Source organism: Pomacea canaliculata, linkage group LG6 (genome assembly GCF_003073045.1).
Source record: "Pomacea canaliculata isolate SZHN2017 linkage group LG6, ASM307304v1, whole genome shotgun sequence".
Lineage (NCBI taxonomy): Eukaryota > Metazoa > Mollusca > Gastropoda > Architaenioglossa > Ampullariidae > Pomacea > Pomacea canaliculata.
The window spans coordinates 9,369,760-9,388,685 of NC_037595.1; the positions used below are offsets into that span (position 1 = coordinate 9,369,760).

At 37.6% G+C, this 18,926-nt stretch overlaps 1 protein-coding gene across 1 annotated transcript in view; it reads left to right on the forward strand.

Moving 5' to 3' along the window:
- Positions 1–18,062, forward strand: part of LOC112566268 (protocadherin Fat 4-like) — a 165,739-nt gene extending 147,677 nt beyond the window's left edge. Inside the window, exons 48-77 of the mRNA XM_025242322.1 lie at positions 2,499–2,551; positions 2,918–2,993; positions 3,261–3,383; positions 3,760–3,965; positions 4,231–4,351; positions 4,925–4,977; positions 5,416–5,491; positions 5,757–5,879; positions 6,087–6,286; positions 6,536–6,656; positions 7,233–7,285; positions 7,638–7,713; positions 7,979–8,101; positions 8,471–8,676; positions 8,945–9,065; positions 9,297–9,349; positions 9,586–9,661; positions 9,904–10,026; positions 10,507–10,709; positions 10,962–11,082; positions 11,763–11,815; positions 12,110–12,185; positions 12,430–12,561; positions 12,789–12,847; positions 13,522–13,657; positions 13,834–13,916; positions 14,535–14,600; positions 14,837–14,905; positions 15,448–15,633; positions 16,028–18,062. Of these exons, the coding sequence (XP_025098107.1) occupies positions 2,499–2,551; positions 2,918–2,993; positions 3,261–3,383; positions 3,760–3,965; positions 4,231–4,351; positions 4,925–4,977; positions 5,416–5,491; positions 5,757–5,879; positions 6,087–6,286; positions 6,536–6,656; positions 7,233–7,285; positions 7,638–7,713; positions 7,979–8,101; positions 8,471–8,676; positions 8,945–9,065; positions 9,297–9,349; positions 9,586–9,661; positions 9,904–10,026; positions 10,507–10,709; positions 10,962–11,082; positions 11,763–11,815; positions 12,110–12,185; positions 12,430–12,561; positions 12,789–12,847; positions 13,522–13,657; positions 13,834–13,916; positions 14,535–14,600; positions 14,837–14,905; positions 15,448–15,633; positions 16,028–17,099 (4,239 nt within the window). The 3' untranslated portion in view covers positions 17,100–18,062. The remainder of the gene's footprint in view (positions 1–2,498; positions 2,552–2,917; positions 2,994–3,260; positions 3,384–3,759; positions 3,966–4,230; positions 4,352–4,924; positions 4,978–5,415; positions 5,492–5,756; positions 5,880–6,086; positions 6,287–6,535; positions 6,657–7,232; positions 7,286–7,637; positions 7,714–7,978; positions 8,102–8,470; positions 8,677–8,944; positions 9,066–9,296; positions 9,350–9,585; positions 9,662–9,903; positions 10,027–10,506; positions 10,710–10,961; positions 11,083–11,762; positions 11,816–12,109; positions 12,186–12,429; positions 12,562–12,788; positions 12,848–13,521; positions 13,658–13,833; positions 13,917–14,534; positions 14,601–14,836; positions 14,906–15,447; positions 15,634–16,027) is intronic.
- Positions 18,063–18,926: the final 864 nt, after the last annotated feature.

An 18,926-nucleotide genomic window follows, 5' to 3' on the forward strand; every position in this document is an offset into this window, starting at 1 on the left:
GTCTTTTTCATCACTTTATAAACGTGTGTTGTTTAGAACTCTCCGCACAAAAGAACTGCTGGACCGAGAGAAACAGGACCACTACTTGTTTGTCATCAACACTAACAACCAGGTACTTTAGTCCCCGGTGCAAAATCTGTCATGTTTCTTCCTTCCTTGTTGTTTTCATATCAAAACACACTATGTCATGTTATTCAATATAGTCAATATAATGTTATGCTAGTATGTCGTGTGCTGACTGCACACATTTATAACAGTGGCAGAGTTTCATAAAAAAGTCGACATTTACTTTTGGAATAAATGTATACACTGTTCTAATTTCTTACAATCACAGAAGCATTCAAGTAACTTTATTTTTTCTACAGAACAATACTAACATCACAGTCCAGGTCACTGTCCTGGACGTCAACGACAACAGCCCCGTCTTCAACAACTCCAACTACAAACTATTCGTGGTGAACAACACTAAGGATGAATTATTAGAGACGGTGAGTTCTTGGGTTTTTTTTTACTTTTATAACTGTTACTTGGTATTCTTGATGTATATTCCTTTAGTGTGAAACATTTGTTGATCTTTCTCACTTCATAAAACAAATAACAACGAAATGTCTGCTCGGTAATCATGGCCAGATCGCTGTTATATTTAACACACATTCAGTCTTGTCTTTTTGTTTCAGATCCGTGCTAGTGATGATGACGAAGGTGAAAACGCAGATCTCAGTTACAAGTGTGTGTCCGTAGCAGATACTGATGGTTGTGGTGAGATTACTGTCCACAACGAAACTGGGGACATAAGGCTACGACGTCCTCTCACCAAATCACAAATGTATTTTGCACTGGTTGAGGCGTGTGATAACCCTGTTGACGACTTACAAAGGTGAATGAAAGTTCAGTGCAACTGCATTTTATTACTAATGATCTTTATATTAATGTTTATTTCTTTGTGAGGGAATTGTGTCTCTCTGCTGATAGTAATATGTACTTAAAAGATAATAAGGTGATAGTCGCATAAAGAAACAATGGCTACGATTATAACTCTTATAAAATTGAGAAAAATGATGTTGTTTAGTGATACACTTACGTTTCTTTTCATTATCCTTGTTATACTGTACACTACTGCATTGTTACAGTCGCTGTACTTCAGTTCCTATTAGAATCAGTCTGCCTCCTGATTTCGACCTCAACATGACGTCATACAACTTCACGGTTCACGAGAATTTGCCGGCGGGGACGTACGTTGGCGACCTCTTGGTTCGTGTCAACATTTTACTAGTTTATGTTTAGGGACAATGCTTTCTTAATCATCTAAATCAGGGATGCCCAACCTACGGCCCGCGGGCCATATTTGGCCCGCGACGCGGTGCCGTCCGGCCCGCGAAGCTTCTGCCCACAGTACAGGAAATCGGCATGCTAGTAATAAAGAAAACCTAAAAAAAAAAACAGAAAAAAAGGGAAGAAGAAGTATTTATCCCTACGGAGGGGCTTCTCTAAATCTTTCGATGGATTTCATTCTTGATTTCCGCCTTGGGAGGAAACCAGTGTTTGAGAACGAGGGACGCCGCATTCCACAGGGATTAGTGATCTTTTGAATGGTTAATATTTCAATCAGTCGTTAAAGAGATTGAAAATACAGACTCCGGGCTTTCTAGCAAGGTATAAAACAATGGGGTTCTGATAAGGAAGCAATACCGAAACACGTTTGAATTTCGTCATTTTCCTGTGGAAATCAGGACGGATCGCCTTGGGGTACCTCGATTAAAATGTATTTTAGGACAATTTCTAACTTTTAGTTTAACAAGACAACTTCAAATATCTCACTAATTACTACATAATTAATGGTAAGTACAACTAGCTTCTAATAAAAATGGTTTCTGTTCTATTTTTTTTCTTTTTTGTATTTTTGCGGTGAAGTGGCCCGCGACACGGCTGTCCGATATGGATATGGCCCGCAGGCCGAAAAAGGTTGGGCATCACTGATCTAAATAAATCTGTTTATAACTTTTTATTACTAAATACCGCTCGCTTTACTCACTACGCTATAGCAGCCTCAACCATTTGCGTTATGAACACACAGCTAATTAAACTCCTTAATTATTTGATTGGACTCCATTTTTGAGATTTTTAACACTCTTCACGTGCACTTACTGTCCAAGAAATCAGAGACATACGTTTTACAGAAGTTTCTGTTTCACAGTATTTCTGAAGGTTAATTCAGACGGCAAAATGGGTTACAATGTTACTGACTTGTCTCATATCTTTCAAATGGAATTCTGCTTTCAGTTACATTAAACTTATAGCAATCAAAGAACTCTGTAGTAAGTTGCTCTTTTGGGGATCAAGAAAGTTGTATTGTATTGAACAATAAGGAAAATACTACTCCGTCAGTATTGAAGATTATAATTTAAATGACATAAACCAAAGTCTTTCAATAAATGAATCGTTTTGCTTCATAAATATGACTACTATGATAAAATAGCTTTGGAGATTTTTCTTTCCAGGATTATGAAGGTCACTTTGAGCTCCATCATGACAAATTTCAACTTGATGAAAGGTAGGAATTATTGTATATTAAATTGTTATCTTTTAACTGCTACATTACTGTATCAAGGTCGTTAGCAGTAGTAGCATTTTTCGCTCATCATACTGCTCAGATTGAAGGGTGTCTACACAATTACGGAGGCTAAACCTTTAAGTAGTCTCTATTTTAATTGAAACGTTCATTGTATTCATCGCTGAATGAATTTTTTTTAGATAACATCTGTACGATTGATGATGGACTGAAAGACGCAGTCCATGGTGAAAAAGACGAGAGATAATTCGTGTCAATGTGAGCATGAAGTTATCTTTAGCCATCTATGAAATAATATAAACCTAAAGCTCGTCTTCTGATACTGATTTAAAAACATGTCTTGTTTAGAACTATCCGCACAAAAGGTTCATTGGACCGAGAGAAGGAAGACCAGTTCCTGTTTGTCATCAACACCAACAACCAGGTACCAACATAATCCAGTCTAAAATGACTTTTATTCTGAAATTTGTTACGTACAAAACTTAAATTATGCAAATTACGATTATATTACAATATGATAATAGTGTAATATATATTATGGTTTGGTTGCCTATGTGCTTTTTGTCTACACATTAAAAAGGGATACACATGTGTTCAGCTATTTAAGGAATAAATGTAGACACTAGTGAAATTGTTTACACTTAAAAGAATAAACAGATTTAAGAAGTAAACAAGTGTCTTCTCGCTACAGAACAACACAAACATCTCAGTGCTGGTGACTGTCCTGGACGTCAACGACAACAGCCCTGTCTTTGATCGCTCCAACTACAGACTGACTGTGGTGGACAACACTCGTGACGCCCTCGTACACAAGGTCAGGTCTTCTCTGTTTTGGCTTTTATGAGTATGTTACACTACTTTCCGTTCTTCGCAACAATTCACAATGAATTCATAGAAGATTTGTGGGACTTTTTTTAGCAATTCTCAGCAATATTTACTTTGTCCTTTAGTTTGATAGTATTTTATTTTTCTTAAAGGGCATATCCTCACTGATGGACACCTTTATCCACTTTAATACTTCCCATGTGCCGTGAAAGTGTCTACTCGCATCATTATTTTAACAAGTTAAAAAACAAACACTGATCGTGAAGTTTCTAAGAAGACACCGTGCAATATGTATAAAAAGATAATATTATCTGGCTTACTATTTTAAAAATACAGCTTCAGTATGACGTCCATACATGTTTCAGGTCAATGCTAGCGATGATGATGAAGATGAGAATGCACGCCTCCAGTACAGATGCATGCCTTCCTATGTCAGTAGTAGTAATGGCTGCAGTGTGTTCACTGTTAACAACGCAACTGGTGAAATAAGGTTGCAGCAGGAACTAACCAGTTTAGAAATGTATTTTGTGATAGTGGAGGCGTGTGATACTCCGACTGATACCTCACAAAGGTAAGTAAAAAGTCATTACGTCTGTGTTCTGATGATTTTGTAAGACATCTCTGAACATAAGCATGTGTAAAACGTTTGTGCTTGCAGTTTAGTAACGGGACAGAACCTATTCAAATTCAAGCTAGTGACGGCCAGGATTATTGCTATCTTAAAAAAGGGATGAGCTTTTGTTGTTGATTTTATTTTTCCATTTAAAATACCAACAATACATTGCTTTACAGTGTTATAATATGTTTCACTGATGTATTGTATTAATTGGTTCCAGTCGCTGCACCACAGTTCCTGTCAGAATTAGTCTACCTCCTGATTTTGACCTCAACGTGACGTCATATAACTTCACGGTTCACGAGAATTTGCCGGCGGGGACGTACGTTGGCGACATCTTGGTTCGTGTCAACTGAATGAGAATAGTTTTAATCAAGTCTATGTATCTAAAAATGTCGAATAGTTTCCGTGGACAGCTCACTTAAATTCAGAAAGAGATTAAAAGTGTTTGTTGGTTTGTAAACAGGAAGTTATTTATGTTTATGTTTCCGAAACTAAGTCATCGCTGACAGTAGTTTAACCTTGAACTTATATCCAAAAATCATTGGAACACTGTAAAAACTTACTATCCTGAAATGTGCAAATGGTATAAAAATTCTAATTCAATGAAATGTGTGTAACAAATGGCTTAACAAGATAAATTTCAAAAGTAATTCTTTACAACATCATGTAATTGTAATTCTCATGTATCTATTATGAATGCTTTTTAATTACATATTATGCAGTATGCACACTCTGAATATGTGCATTATGTATCTATAAGAAAAATGAAATTATCTAAAACGCCGTCTTTTTTCTCATGTACCTTGCAAGATCAACATGTAAATAATACTGTCCACTCATTTATAAACGAAAAGTGGCCTTTCACAGTACACAAATGTTGTGAACACATTGATGCAATTTTGTGATTTCAGAATAACGACCATAACTTTGAGCTTCAGGATGACACATTTGAACTTCATGAACGGTATTAACATTATGCTTACTTATTATAATTAATTGCAAATTTATTAGATTAAGGCTAAAAACAATGTAACATGAGTCCCTAGTTAAGAAAAGAAAAAGACACAGACTTTACCAGTTATCGTTGTGCTGTACTCGACGGGACCTCTTCGCACATACGAACATAACAGAACAAACTTTACAATATGGACAAATAAATATATAAATATATATTTCTTTTCTGATGTGATTCTTTTAATTTCAATGATATCTAGAGATCACAGACTGCATAGAAAGTCATGCAGGCATGTCGGAGGGAGAGGGGTTGAGAAGGAAGAACGAACAGAAAATAAAGCAAAGAGACCAATGAATGTTTCTAATTAATTCTCAGTAGCATGACTCTGAAATAACTTAAGATGCCTGCTGAGTTTTTTTCATCATTTTATAAACGTGTGTTGTTAAGAACTCTCCGCACAAAAGAACTGCTGGACCGAGAGAAACAGGACCACTACTTGTTTGTCATCAACACTAACAGCCAGGTACTTCAGTCCCCGTGTAAAATCTGTCATGTTTCTTCTTTTCTTGTTGTTTCCATATCAAAACACACGATGTCATGTTATTCAATATTGTCAATATTATGTTATGCTAGTATGTCGTGTACTTGTGCCTACATTTACAACAGTGGCAGAGTTCCATAAAAGAGGTCGACATTTACTTTTGGAATAAATGTATACACTATTCTAATTTCTTACAATGACAAGAAAAAATGACAGAAGCATGCAAGTAACTTTATTTTCTCTACAGAACAATACTAACATCACAGTCCAGGTCACTGTCCTGGACGTCAACGACAACAGCCCCGTCTTCAACAACACCAACTACAAACTGACCGTGGTGAACAACACTAAGGATGAATTATTAGAGACGGTGAGTTCTTGTTTATTTTTACTTTTATGACTGTTACTTGGTATTCTTGATGTATATTCCTTTGGTGTGAAACATTTGTTGATCATCTCAGTTCATAAAACAATTAACAACGAAATGTCTCCTAGGTAATCATCGCCAGATGGCTGTGATATTTAATGACATTTCATCCTTATGGGCATAACATTCAGTCTCGTCTTTTTGTTTCAGATCCGTGCTAGTGATCCTGATGAAGGTAAAAACGCAGATCTCAGTTACAAGTGTGTGTCTGTAGCGGACATGGATGGTTGTGGTGAGATTACTGTCAACAACGAAACTGGGGAGATAAGGCTACGACAGCCTCTCACCAAATTACAAATGTCTTTGGCACTGGTTGAGGTGTGTGATAACCCTGTTGATGACTCACAAAGGTGAGCGAACGTGCAGTGCAACAGTATTTTATTACTAATGACCTTTATATTAATTTTTATTTCTTTGTGAGGGAGTTGTGCTCTCTGGGGATAGTAATATGTACTTAAAAGATAAAACGGCGATAGTCGCATAAAGAAACAATGGCTACGATTATAACTCTCCTAAAAATTGAGGAACATAGTGTTGTTTAGTGATACACGTTTCTTTTCATTATCTTTGTTAAGCTGTACATTACTGAACTGTTACAGTCGCTGTACTTCAGTTCCTATCAGAATCAGTCTGCCTCCTGATTTTGACCTCAACGTGACGTCATACAACTTCACGGTTCACGAGAATTTGCCGGCGGGGACGTACGTTGGCGACCTCTTGGTTCGTGTCAACAACATGTTACTAGTTTATGTTTAGGGACAATGCTTTCTTAATCATCTAAATAAATTTGTTTATAACTTTACACTAAATACCGCTCGCTTTACTCACTACGCTATAGCAGCCTCAACCATTTGCGTTATGAACACAAAGCTAATTAAACTCCTTAATTATTTGATTGGACTCCATTTTAGAGATTTTTAACACACTTCATGTGCACTTAATGTCCAAGAAATAGGAGACATGCGTTTTACAGAGGTTTCAGTGGCACATTATTTCTGATGGTTAATTCAGACGGCAAAATGGGTTACAGTGTTACCGACTTGTCTCATATCTTTCAAATGGAATTCTGCTTTCAGTTAGATTATACTTATATTAATCAAAGAACTATGTAGTACGCTGCTCTTCTTTTGGGGATCAAGAAAGTTGTATTGTATTGAACAATAAAGAAGCACTACTCCGTCAGTATTGAAGACTAAAGTTCAAATGACATAAACCGAAGTCTTTCAATAAACGAATCGTTTTGCTTCATAAATATGACTACTATGATAAAATAGCTTTGGAGATTTTTCTTTCCAGGATTATGACGGTCACTTTGAGCTCCATCATGACAAATTTCAACTTGACGAAAGGTATATTTAATTGTTATCTTCTAACTGCAACATTACTGTATCAAGGTAGTTATCAGTAGTAGCATTTTGCATTCATCATACTGCTCAAATTGAAGGGTGTCTACACAATTACGGAGGCTAAACCTATAAATAGTCTCTATTTTAATTGAAACGTTCATTGTATTCACCGCTGAATGATTTTATTGAGATAACATCTCTACTATTGATGATGGACTGAAAGACGCAGTCCATGGTGAAAAAGACGAGAGATAATTCGTGTCGATGCTCGCATCAAGTTATATTTAGCCATCTATGAAATAATATAAACTAAAGCTCATCTGTTGATACTGATTTACAAACATGTCTTGTTTAGAACTATCCGCACAAAAGGTTCATTGGACAGAGAGAAGGAAGACCAGTTTCTATTTGTCATCAACACCAACAACCAGGTGCCAACATCATCCAGTCTAACATAACTTGTATTCTGAAATTTGTTACGTACAGAACTTAAATTATGCAAATTACGATTATATTACCATATGATAATAGTATAATATATTTATAGTTTGGTTGTCTACGTGCCTTTTGTCTACCCCCTAAAAAGGGATACACATGTGTGCAGCTATTTAATGAGTAAATGTAGACACTAGTGAAATTGTTTACACTTAAAAGAATAAACAGATTAAGAAGTAAACAAGTGTCTTTTCGCTACAGAACAGCACAAACATCTCAGTCCTGGTCACTGTCCTGGACGTCAACGATAACAGCCCTGTCTTTGATAACTCCAACTACAGACTGACTGTGGTGGACAACACTCGTGACGCCCTCGTACACAAGGTCAGGTCTTCTCTGGCTTTTATGAATATACTACACTACCTGGCGTTCTTCGCAACAATTCACAATGAATTCATAGAATTGTGGGGCTTTTTTTAGCAATTCTCATCAATATTTACTTTGACTTTACGTTTGATAGTATTTTATTTTTCTTAAAGGGCATATCCTCGCTGATGGACACCTTTATCCACTTTAATACTTCCAATGTGCCGTGAAAGTTTCTACTCGCGTCATTGTTTTAACAAGTTAAAAAAACAAACATTGATCATGAAGTTTCTAAGAAGACACCGTGCAATATGTATAAAAAGATAATATTATCTGGCTTACTATTTTAAAAATACAGCATCAGTATGACGTCCATGAATGTTTCAGGTCAATGCTAGCGATTCTGATGAAGGTGAGAATGCACGCCTCCAGTACAGATGCATGCCTTCCTATGTCAGTAGTAGTAATGGCTGCAGTGTGTTCACTGTTAACAACGCAACTGGTGAAATAAGGTTGCAGCAACAACTAACCAGTTCAGAAATGTATTTGGTGCTAGTGGAGGCCTGTGATACTCCGAACGATACCTCACAAAGGTCAGTGAAAAGGCGTTACGTCTGTGTTATGTTGATTTTGGAAGAAATCTCTGAACATAAGCATGTGTAAAACGTTTCTGCTTACAGTTTAGTAACAGGACAGAACTTATTCAAATTCAAGTTAGTGACGGCCAGGATTATTGCTATCTTAAAAAAGAGATGAGCTTTTGTTGTTTATTTTATCTTTCCATTTTTAAAACAACTAACAATACATTGCTTTACAATGCTATAATATGTTTAACTGATTTATGTGATTAATTTGTTCCAGTCGCTGCACCACAGTTCCTGTCAGAATCAGTCTGCCTCCCAATTTTGACCTCAACGTGACGTCATACAACTTCACGGTTCACGAGAATTTGCCGGCGGGGACATACGTTGGCGATATCTTGGTTCGTGTAAACATCATGCTGATATTTTTATTGGCATAAATACTTGTGTATAAGTATATATCCGTACAAACAGTTTCTTTGTATTGTTCTTTGAAAGGAGAAATAAAATTAAAACTAGAGACCGTTGTTAATGCGTTTTTTGAATCTGAGTCATGAATGGCTGTTTACTTAATAACGAAGATATTAATATTATTAAAATTTTGTAAAAATTCTTATTTTCTTCTATTTCAGTATTACGACCCTCACTTTGAGCTTCAACATAACATGTTTGAGCTTAATGGAAGGTATTGTAGTTTCATTATAATTAATCTACTTTCATTATTTGTAAATTGAGTAGATTAAGGTAGATCAAGGTAATGGACAGTAGTGGTATTTTACAGTCAGCAGATATCGAAGCGACAACCAAAATTCAAAAAGAAGATTGGTAAAATATTATTGTAAATTTTAATACCATGTCTGCCAAATAATGGAAAGTCCTGTCTGCTCTTTTAATACTAATTTATTAAATCGTGTTGTTTAGAAACCTTCAAACATTAAAATCACTGGACCGAGAAATGCAGGACCAGTACATGTTTGTCATCAACACCAACGACCAGGTAAGAAAGCCACCGTGTGTGTGTGTAATCTGCCTTGCTCCTGACATTTTATTATTTTAATGTGACTAATTGATGTAAATATTGTGTTATGCAAGAAATTAGACATTACTAGCACTTGGGAAGTAATGTAGTATCACTGTCACCTCTTAACACTTAATGAACAATCTAATGGAAGATTTAACATCACTACTGAATAAAAGAACAAACAGATTTAAGAAGCAAACACTTCTTTCTCGTTACAGAACAACACAAACATCTCAGTCCTGGTCACAGTTTTAGACGTCAACGACAACAGCCCGGTCTTTAACAACTCACACTACAGGCTGACTGTGGTGGACAACAAAGAAAACACCTTCTTAGAGATGGTGAGCTTTTGTTTCTCCTTATTTATGAATATTTTGTTAGTGATTTCCGTTCTTCATGCTTTGTTTAATAAGCTTCTTGGTAACTTAGAGCTCATGGTGCGCGTGGGCGCGCGCGTGTGTGTCCATATTTTCAAATGGACATGTAGTCCCACTGCTGTACATCTTTACATACCTGTGCTTAGGGCCGTTTACTTCCCTTTGAGCTCTTCATGTGGAGAGAAATCTGAACACCGCCGCTCATAGCAGCACCTCAGCAAGTTACAAAAAATGTCAAAATACTGTAAAAGCACCTCAGTACAATTTTTTTTTTGTTTTGGGGGGGGGGTATTTGAATTATTTTTTAATTGTTTAATTTAGTGTCTCCTTCAATTTACATATCCATCAGCAATAAAGCATCTGATTAGTACTTACCTGAGATAATTTTTTCACTGGAAGTTTTAAACCCACATCCATGACAGTTAATTTCATTTTGTATTTCAGATTAACGCTAGTGATGCTGACGAAGGTGAGAATGCAGTGCTCAGGTACAGGTGTGTGTCCTCTGTAACAAGCAATGATGCCTGCGGTGTCATGACAGTCAATGGCACAACTGGGGAAACAAGGCTTCTGCAGCCTCTGGTCAGTTCACAAACCTATTACGCGCTGGTTGAAGCGTGTGACAGTCCCACTGACATCTCACAGAGGTGAGCGGAAGTGCGTCACGTTTACGTTTCGATGTCAGTTGTTGGTGATTACTGTGCTGCTTTTTCTTCCCTTAATTAACGAAAAATGTCATGTCGTAAGATAGCAATGACATTACTGAGGGTCAAGCAGTCAAGTAAATAATTACTTGAATCAGCACTATCATCAAAGGGTAAACGTAGATATATTCAACAAGTCCCCCCATTCTTTCATTCAGATATGTTTCACTGATGTATTTTATTTATTTGTTCCAGTCGCTGCACCACAGTTACTGTCAGAATCAGTCTACCTCCTGATTTTGACCTCAACGTGACGTCATACAACTTCACGGTTCACGAGAATTTGCCGGCGGGGACGTATGTTGGCGAGATCTTGGTTTGTGTCATAATACACTCACTGCTACTTTTAGTCTCAACACGAGGGTCTTTATCTATTCACTCTAATCAATTTCTTTGGATAAGGGTTTCAAATACCATGTTCATTTAACTTACTGAGGCGTCCAAACCACAGAAGGCCACTTACCGCCATATAACGTAGGTCTGTCTAGACCAGGGGTGGGCAATTAATTTTCCCAATGGGCCGCATGAGAAATTGGGGTGGTTTTAGAGGGCCGGACTAATATAGTTAACTCAGTTTTACCCAGTACTGTATGTATAGTATATATACTATCCTTCGCCAGCGGGCGGGCCGTCAGAGACAGGAGGCGGGCCGGATCCGGCCCGCGGGCTGGCCTTTGCCCAGGTCTGGTCTAGACTCTAGAAGAGAAAATACTTAGAGAAGAGAAAATATTTAGTTAATTCTTCTGTTTGTATTATTTAAAAGTTAATTGCAATATATCTACAGCTAGTTTCTTCTGATGATTTCTCAAGCGGATTTGATGTATCTGTGCTAATCAGAACTTTGGTACATAATGATTATTTTGAAATATATAGGATATTTACCACTCGCCAGTTCCCTTGATTCTATTGTAAAATTCACCAACAAATCAAAAGAGACGTATCCTATTTACAAGTGAACACCTTTTCATTTCAGCCTTGTTTTATTGGTTGTTTCAGAATTACGACGATTTGTTTGTACTTCAACATGACAATTTCGAACTCCATAAAGGGTAATATTTTTAGACGTATTTACTCAAGTTATTTATAAATCGTGCTTACAATAAAGGGAGAGTACCTTAGTATTAGGTTCTCTATGGAATTCAAATATCTCTTTTAGTTATTCAATTGACGAGAGACTGAGAGACGGCGAGGCAGAGACACGGATTGCCTTAATGACTCCTAAAAAGGCTGACAGGACAGCATACAATTCAATTATTTCAATTAGTTCTTAATAACATTTGTATACAACGTTGAAGGAAGCTCACTGGAAGTTTATCATAGCATTGAGAACTCGTGTTGTTTAGAACTCTCCGCACAAAGAAGCCTCTGGACAGAGAGGACCAGGATCATCACAATCTTATCGTCAACACCAACAACCAGGTATGCATATCTCCCTGACCAGAAACATATCTCTTCTGCACATTCTTGTGTGACGCTATGTATAAATATAATATCCTAATGTAGACATCGCATTCGCGAAGAACTACTTTTCATCCACATTAACAGATAGGTGTAAAAAGGGCATGCGAATATTTGAGGAAGAAGTTTGCACACTAGTTATTAGTAATGTTAGTAAACAATTATAAGCAAGTGTAAGATGCAAGTAAATCTTCTCTCGTTGCAGAACAACACGAATATCTCCGTCCTCGTTATTGTCCTGGACGTCAATGACAACAACCCCATCTTCAACCCGAACAACGGATCTGTGACGTTGAGCGGGGAAGAGACGACTGGTCACGTGATCACAGTTGTCAACGTGGGTTACGTCCAGCAGATTTGTTTGTATTATAAATGTATAAGTGTATCTATTCACTAGAAATATGTAGTCATCTTACACTGTGTGACTAATATGTTCTGTGACAACTTTTCTCATGATGAACAACACAAAATTCTCTGTTACAATATGTATTCACCTAACTCAGAACCCTGCATGGCAGGAGAAACTACTCGCTTTCCATAAAATGATCTAATTACCTGTTGCAGGCCTCAGACCTCGATGAGGGAGACAATGCTAAAATTACCTACATCTTACAGCCGGAATCGTAAGTAAGGTGTGAGATGAAAAAAAAAAAACAAACGACAATGACTCGACGTGCAGACGATGAGGTCCCTATTGAAGTACTGAGGTTTACACCTACATGGCATGATGTTAGGACAACACTCGTCATACATTGAATAGTTATCTTCCCTAGCTGAAGAAATGACCATGCACAAGTTCATGAGATTTCAATGTCTTCAAATAGCGATGTGTAGACAAAAATATTAATAATTTCTAATTACCCTCCAAAGAGCTATCACAACTTCAAAACGTTTTTTTAATTAGGCATCTCCTTTATATTTTTTCCAATCAGCCATCCGTGAAATTCTGAATAAGGAAACAACTTCAAATGCAAAATTTATTAGAATTCAGTTCTTCCACTTTTCGTTATTTGCCATTTATAAGCATTTTATTACAACCTTTTCATATTTTGCTTAACATTTGGTAATCATGTAGCAAAATTAATAGAGATTAGATATCATGCACATTTTTAACTCACGATTCGCTGTCAGACGTGTGCACGAACTGTGGTCAATGAGCCAGTAAAAGCACTTTCAGAACAACGGTCTTGTCCCATGGCTCAGTTTAATTAATTGTTTAAGTTGAGAAAAGCCGAGTTTAGAACCAGGAACAGTAAATCCTCTTTTTCAAGCAGCTCACTCCAAAGACGCCTTTCAGAATGTTGCAGTACTTCTACATCAATGATTCAGGGGCGGTAATTCTACAAACATTGTCAACCTTGGAGACGATGGACCTGCTGGTCAAGGCTTCAGATGGTGGTTCACCATCATTGTCCGGCTTCTACACACTCAGGGTAAGTGAGCTGATCTATACAGCTCCTGTACAGCAACTGTTGTGTACCACTTTGTTGTATACTGCTTTGACATGATGATGGATGATGGATGATGATGATGATGATGATGATGATGATTGATAAGGATGACTGAGGATTTACAACACGTTACTAATGACATTTTATATCTACGTCAGATAACTATCCCAGCAGTAAACGGAAGCGTTGTCATTTTTGCACCAGTGACTAACGACAAACTAGAGAAAAACAGAATTGAGAGGTATGGGCATGAAAAATAAATACTTTATTTACTCCTTAATTTTAATTATAACTACTGGGATTTTCAATCCGAGTCAGAAGTTTGGGCAATATCATGAAAAGTTAGTCCAGCCCTGTAATGTTGTGCAAGAGAGAGAAATGTTATGCGCAAAATATTATATTTGAACTCACAAACCCCTGAAATGTTTTACTATAACCTTAGTATACCCTTCCGTTCACTGACCAATCGAAGCAGAGTCCATGCTCACGTGGTCAGTGAAAGTAGTGACTTGTGTAGCCAAGTGAACCCCGTGATATTAGTAACATGCAGACAAGCTTTATGAACAAGTTATTGAGTTCCATCTAAACTATCCAAGGAGAGAAAACAGATTATACCCTGCCTTTGATTATGATATTAGGATGATAATATTTCGTGTAGAGAGATTTTTGAGATTAATTGCCGAGGTAAGACTCCTTTGATTTGTATTTTATTTATGCATGCTTATGATACCTACAAAAATCGCACCGGCTATTTCTTTTTAGAAATTTGAGTTTGAAATCTCATTTAATTTGCTATGCAATACTTGATTTACTACGTTGTTACAAACACCTTTATTTTGTGTATCCATATTTTTTTCAGAGAACTTATTCGAATCCTAGGCGTTAATGTCACCGTTGAAACCATTCGACAACATTCAGTTGACAGGTAAGGAAATTTTTAGCCATAGTTACAATATCTGCAATACAAGTAGAGCACAGAAGCTTTGAAAAAATATTGGATGGTGATATTTCAGAAAAAGATACCGATTGGTCTTATCACGTACACACTAAGTGCAAATGTTAGTGAATGATATTCTGATTTTCATTTATCCGATCCAACAAGCAGAACAATATCTAATAAAACCTTTTGTACAAAATGCTCTCATTTTGAATGTTTTACAGCTCAGCAGTATACATCACTGCACGGGGTATGAGCACAGGTCAGCCACTGAAAGTTGAAGAACTTCAAAAGTAAGTCACCTGGACTGACGTCTGCTCACTGCTGTCAGATAATGAGCAGGACTTCTTAACATTCCTTGCTTATTTTACAAATAAATGCATTTAAAAAGTATAGAGAACGCAAGGGAGAGCATTTACACGATTCCCGATATTCACCGTGTCTTAGTTGTGTGGGTCTTCTGTTCTCGTAGCCATGATACTGAAAAATAAAAATAAAAATATCTAGAACAGTCTTCCTAGTAAATCACGGATTAATTGTGGCTAATAAAAACTGTTTTACAAATCTCACTGAAAATATTTACTTATAGATAACTAAGTCCTAAACTTCCCATTTTTTTACATCATTAGCTTATTGACTTTTTCATTTCATATATATATTTTAATATAAGTATACGTAACATAAATTCATGCAGGCAGGAAGTAGAAAGATGCTATTAATTTATATCAAGCATCATGTATTCCTAGCTAATCGTTCAACCTATTTTTAGACATTAGCTTTCATTATGTATTAATTATTGCTCTGCTTTGACTGTTTACCGCGTGTCCGTTCACAGGCTTGTGGACTCGAAACCTGCAGAAATCGCTGACCTGTTTCGTCAGAATGTCCCTGATGGCACCAATGAGAGGGCAATTGCTGCAGACGACTTCACCACTCCAGTCATCGTCCTCATCGTCATTGCCGCCGTCCTCCTCATTGCTCTTATTATCGCCACAGTTTTCATTGCAAGGGCTCACAAGAGGTACTCTCGAGACAGTTTCTGTTCCGCAGCTAATTATAACTCACATTTTTAAAACTTATAATTGTATGAGTTTTATCTAGTTATGGCACCTTCTAACTGTTGAAATTGTGAGATGTGGTTATATTGCTTAGTACTCTTAAAAATATTGCTGTTAATTTTTGTATACCAATATTTAATTATCTTAAACAATCGTCTCCCACTCATTATAGGCTACGTGTTTTGTATGACAATGTGTCTGTGTGTGTGAACTAACGATTATTTGCTATGCATGTGTGTGTGTGTGTGTGTGCGCGTGCTCGCGTGCTAACGTCTGCGTAAAACTGAATGAATGCTTTAAATCTTTGAGATTATTTTGTTCCATATTTAAGTTTCTCTTTTCATTTGACATTTGCAGCAGAAAACGTAACAAACGCATGTTTAAGAGTCTCTCCACACCAGCCACCTTTTACGACACGGCCAAAACGGACGCCGAGAAGTCGGATGAAAGCATTGGAACTATCAACCCCGCTTTTGTCGACGATGATGAGTCCCAGAGCGTCACGCTGGTCAACGAAACGGAAGTGACGTCAGTAGCCGACATGCAGTCATTTCATGAAGCTGGCGACAATGACGATGACGTCTCCGAGAACGAAGGGACGGGGCGGCCGCCAGATGCCGATAGCGGGGTTCCTAGCGACCGAGAAAACGGACATGGAGATGATGACGACATTGACAACAGTTCTGACGATGGCGGCTCATCTCCTCAGAGTCCGCACAGCTCCAGATACCTTGAGGCTGTGCTGGACGAACCCTTGCTGAACTCCGCTGACCCCGAACATGACGCCGTCGACGTGACGTCACCCGGAATGTATTCTGAAGCACTAGAAGCTTTGCTGCTTCCGGTTGATTCCCTCGACAGCGGTCCTCCTGCCGAGCCTCCGGTGGACTTCGATGTTCAGGATAATTATCCGACATTCGCTGAAGAAGAGTTTCCGAAGGAGATCACGGAGGCAGCGCTTCCAATCGCCGAGGCCGAGGTTGGAAGCGACCTTGACCCAGTGACCCCTGAGGACGAGGTTGAGGACACCGGCTCACTGAATGGCTTCCTTGGCTTTCGGCTCCCGACTAGGTCCTTCACGCCCCCCATGGTACGCAAGTCGCAGGAGCAGAGGGAAGAGGAGTTAGAGCCCATGCCGGAAGAGCCCATGCCAGACTACGGCAAGAAAGTTCGCTTCAACTTCCAGGTCACGGAGCACGAGATAACGGACTACAACGACAACGATGAAGACCTCGATGAAGATGACAATGACACTGAAAATCCAGCAGATAACGAGGAGTTTCCTATGCCGCCACCACCACTACCACCTCCACCGCCACCAACTTTATCTACAGACCACAATCTAATCAACGAGTCCAGCGATGACTCGAGAAGAGGCGATGAACATGATCCTAACACAAATGAAGAAGAGGAGATAACGTCTTTCTAACGCAAGATTTGGTTATTTGTTTAAGAAACTGTATACATTTTTAGGAAAATACATTTTGATTATAATGAGAAAAGTATCAACTTCTACAGACTTTTGTATATTCAGCTTTAATTACTATTTATAATTCCAAAATCTTTAATCTAATTTAACATGGTTTGCATTCGATGAAAACATGTATGATAATACGGAGATGAATCACATTATTCAAGTTTTTATTATAGTTTTTTATTATAATAATGTTTATATTGTTTTAAATGTTGCCATAACAAATGTCTCACTAAATTTCTCAAGACTTCCATCAGTAAAAGCGACAATTTTAAAACACAATTCGCTACATTACTTATCCATTAAGGACTAGGTGATTTAATACTTTAATTATTCACATCCCCGTAAGTCCTTATTCGTCATTACGATGAACTTGTACCTTACTTTGCATCATAAGCTAAATAATTGTTCATTTCCAGGACTAAATCGTAATGGTACTGGGTTTATTTTTTTATAACTCTCATCTCCGGTTCTGTCTTTGCACCGAAATATAAAAGTGTTTATAACTGCACCAGTCAGACACGCAATTTGACAAAAATGAATATCTTTTAAATAATAAAGAATTTACCCGTATTTTTTATAAGGGGATGTATTTTCTTTATTAAAAACCATGTAAAAAAATTAATGGATCAGACACCGTTACATGAAAACGTAATACACACACACATACAGTTAGTCTCTGTCCTTCTTTATCCAACAAACGACAGTTTGAACCAATACAGCAGTATATGTAAACAACTATTTTCTACACTTTATGGCGGCGGTAACAAATTTGTTCAAATGAAGACAGCTTCACGGCGTTTTAACATCTGGCCACAGACTAGGTACCGGCTCACATGCCTTCAACATATTTCATGGAGTATCCGGAACAGAAATATCACTTTTAAATCACAATAAAGAACAAATTTTTGTCGTTTATTCAGAGTGTCTTTGGTTTGTGTGATGGGGAGAATAATTGTATTTTCTGAGAATAATTGGTGCCCGGCATGAGAATCAGGAAGCCACGCGCGTTGGCCATGTTCCATGAGTGTTGTGAAACTTTATTTGATGGTTGGGTCAGATTTTGCGCTGGCATTTTGATAACCCTTATCTGTATGAGGGAGCTTATAAATGTTAGAAAGTGAGAGGACACTTTATTTATGACCAGCAGATAAGGACGCCCTGCCAGTCAACATGGGTCAAGACACATGCACCACGTGACATCCGAGAGAAAAACACGAATTTGCTGTCCTCGTATCTTCGAGGTAAGGGTAGCAAAGTTTTCTAGACACCATGCTTCGCGACGGAGCTTGAAGCAGGAATGCGCGTGTCCACGTGCCATATGAGAGGTCAAGGCCGGTTGTTATAGCAATTAACCTACTGCTAATTGCTTATTGGTTCTTTTAGAACTAGAGGCTAGCAATGAATGGGAGTCTTTGACTGGAATGACTTTCAACTTAAAGTCATTAATTCTGGTGATGAGTATCTGATTCTCCTAGTCGCTGTTCATTCTCATCCTAACCAAGCTCCCAACAGAACTGTCAGTGTGTTTAACAAAACAACACTGCTTGACCTTTCGAACTCATTTTTGTATTCAAATCAAAATAGGGTTATTTCCACACAAAAACGTTAACAGTATTGTCAACGATATTTGATTATTAGATATAGAGCGTGCATCAGAGGTAATATTATTAAAGAAGAGTCGTTGACAATATCAATCCATATTAATTTCTCACTCTTGCCCCCGATCTCAAATAAGCCAGACGTGAAGGGACATGTTAGTAACAACCTCACTACAAAACA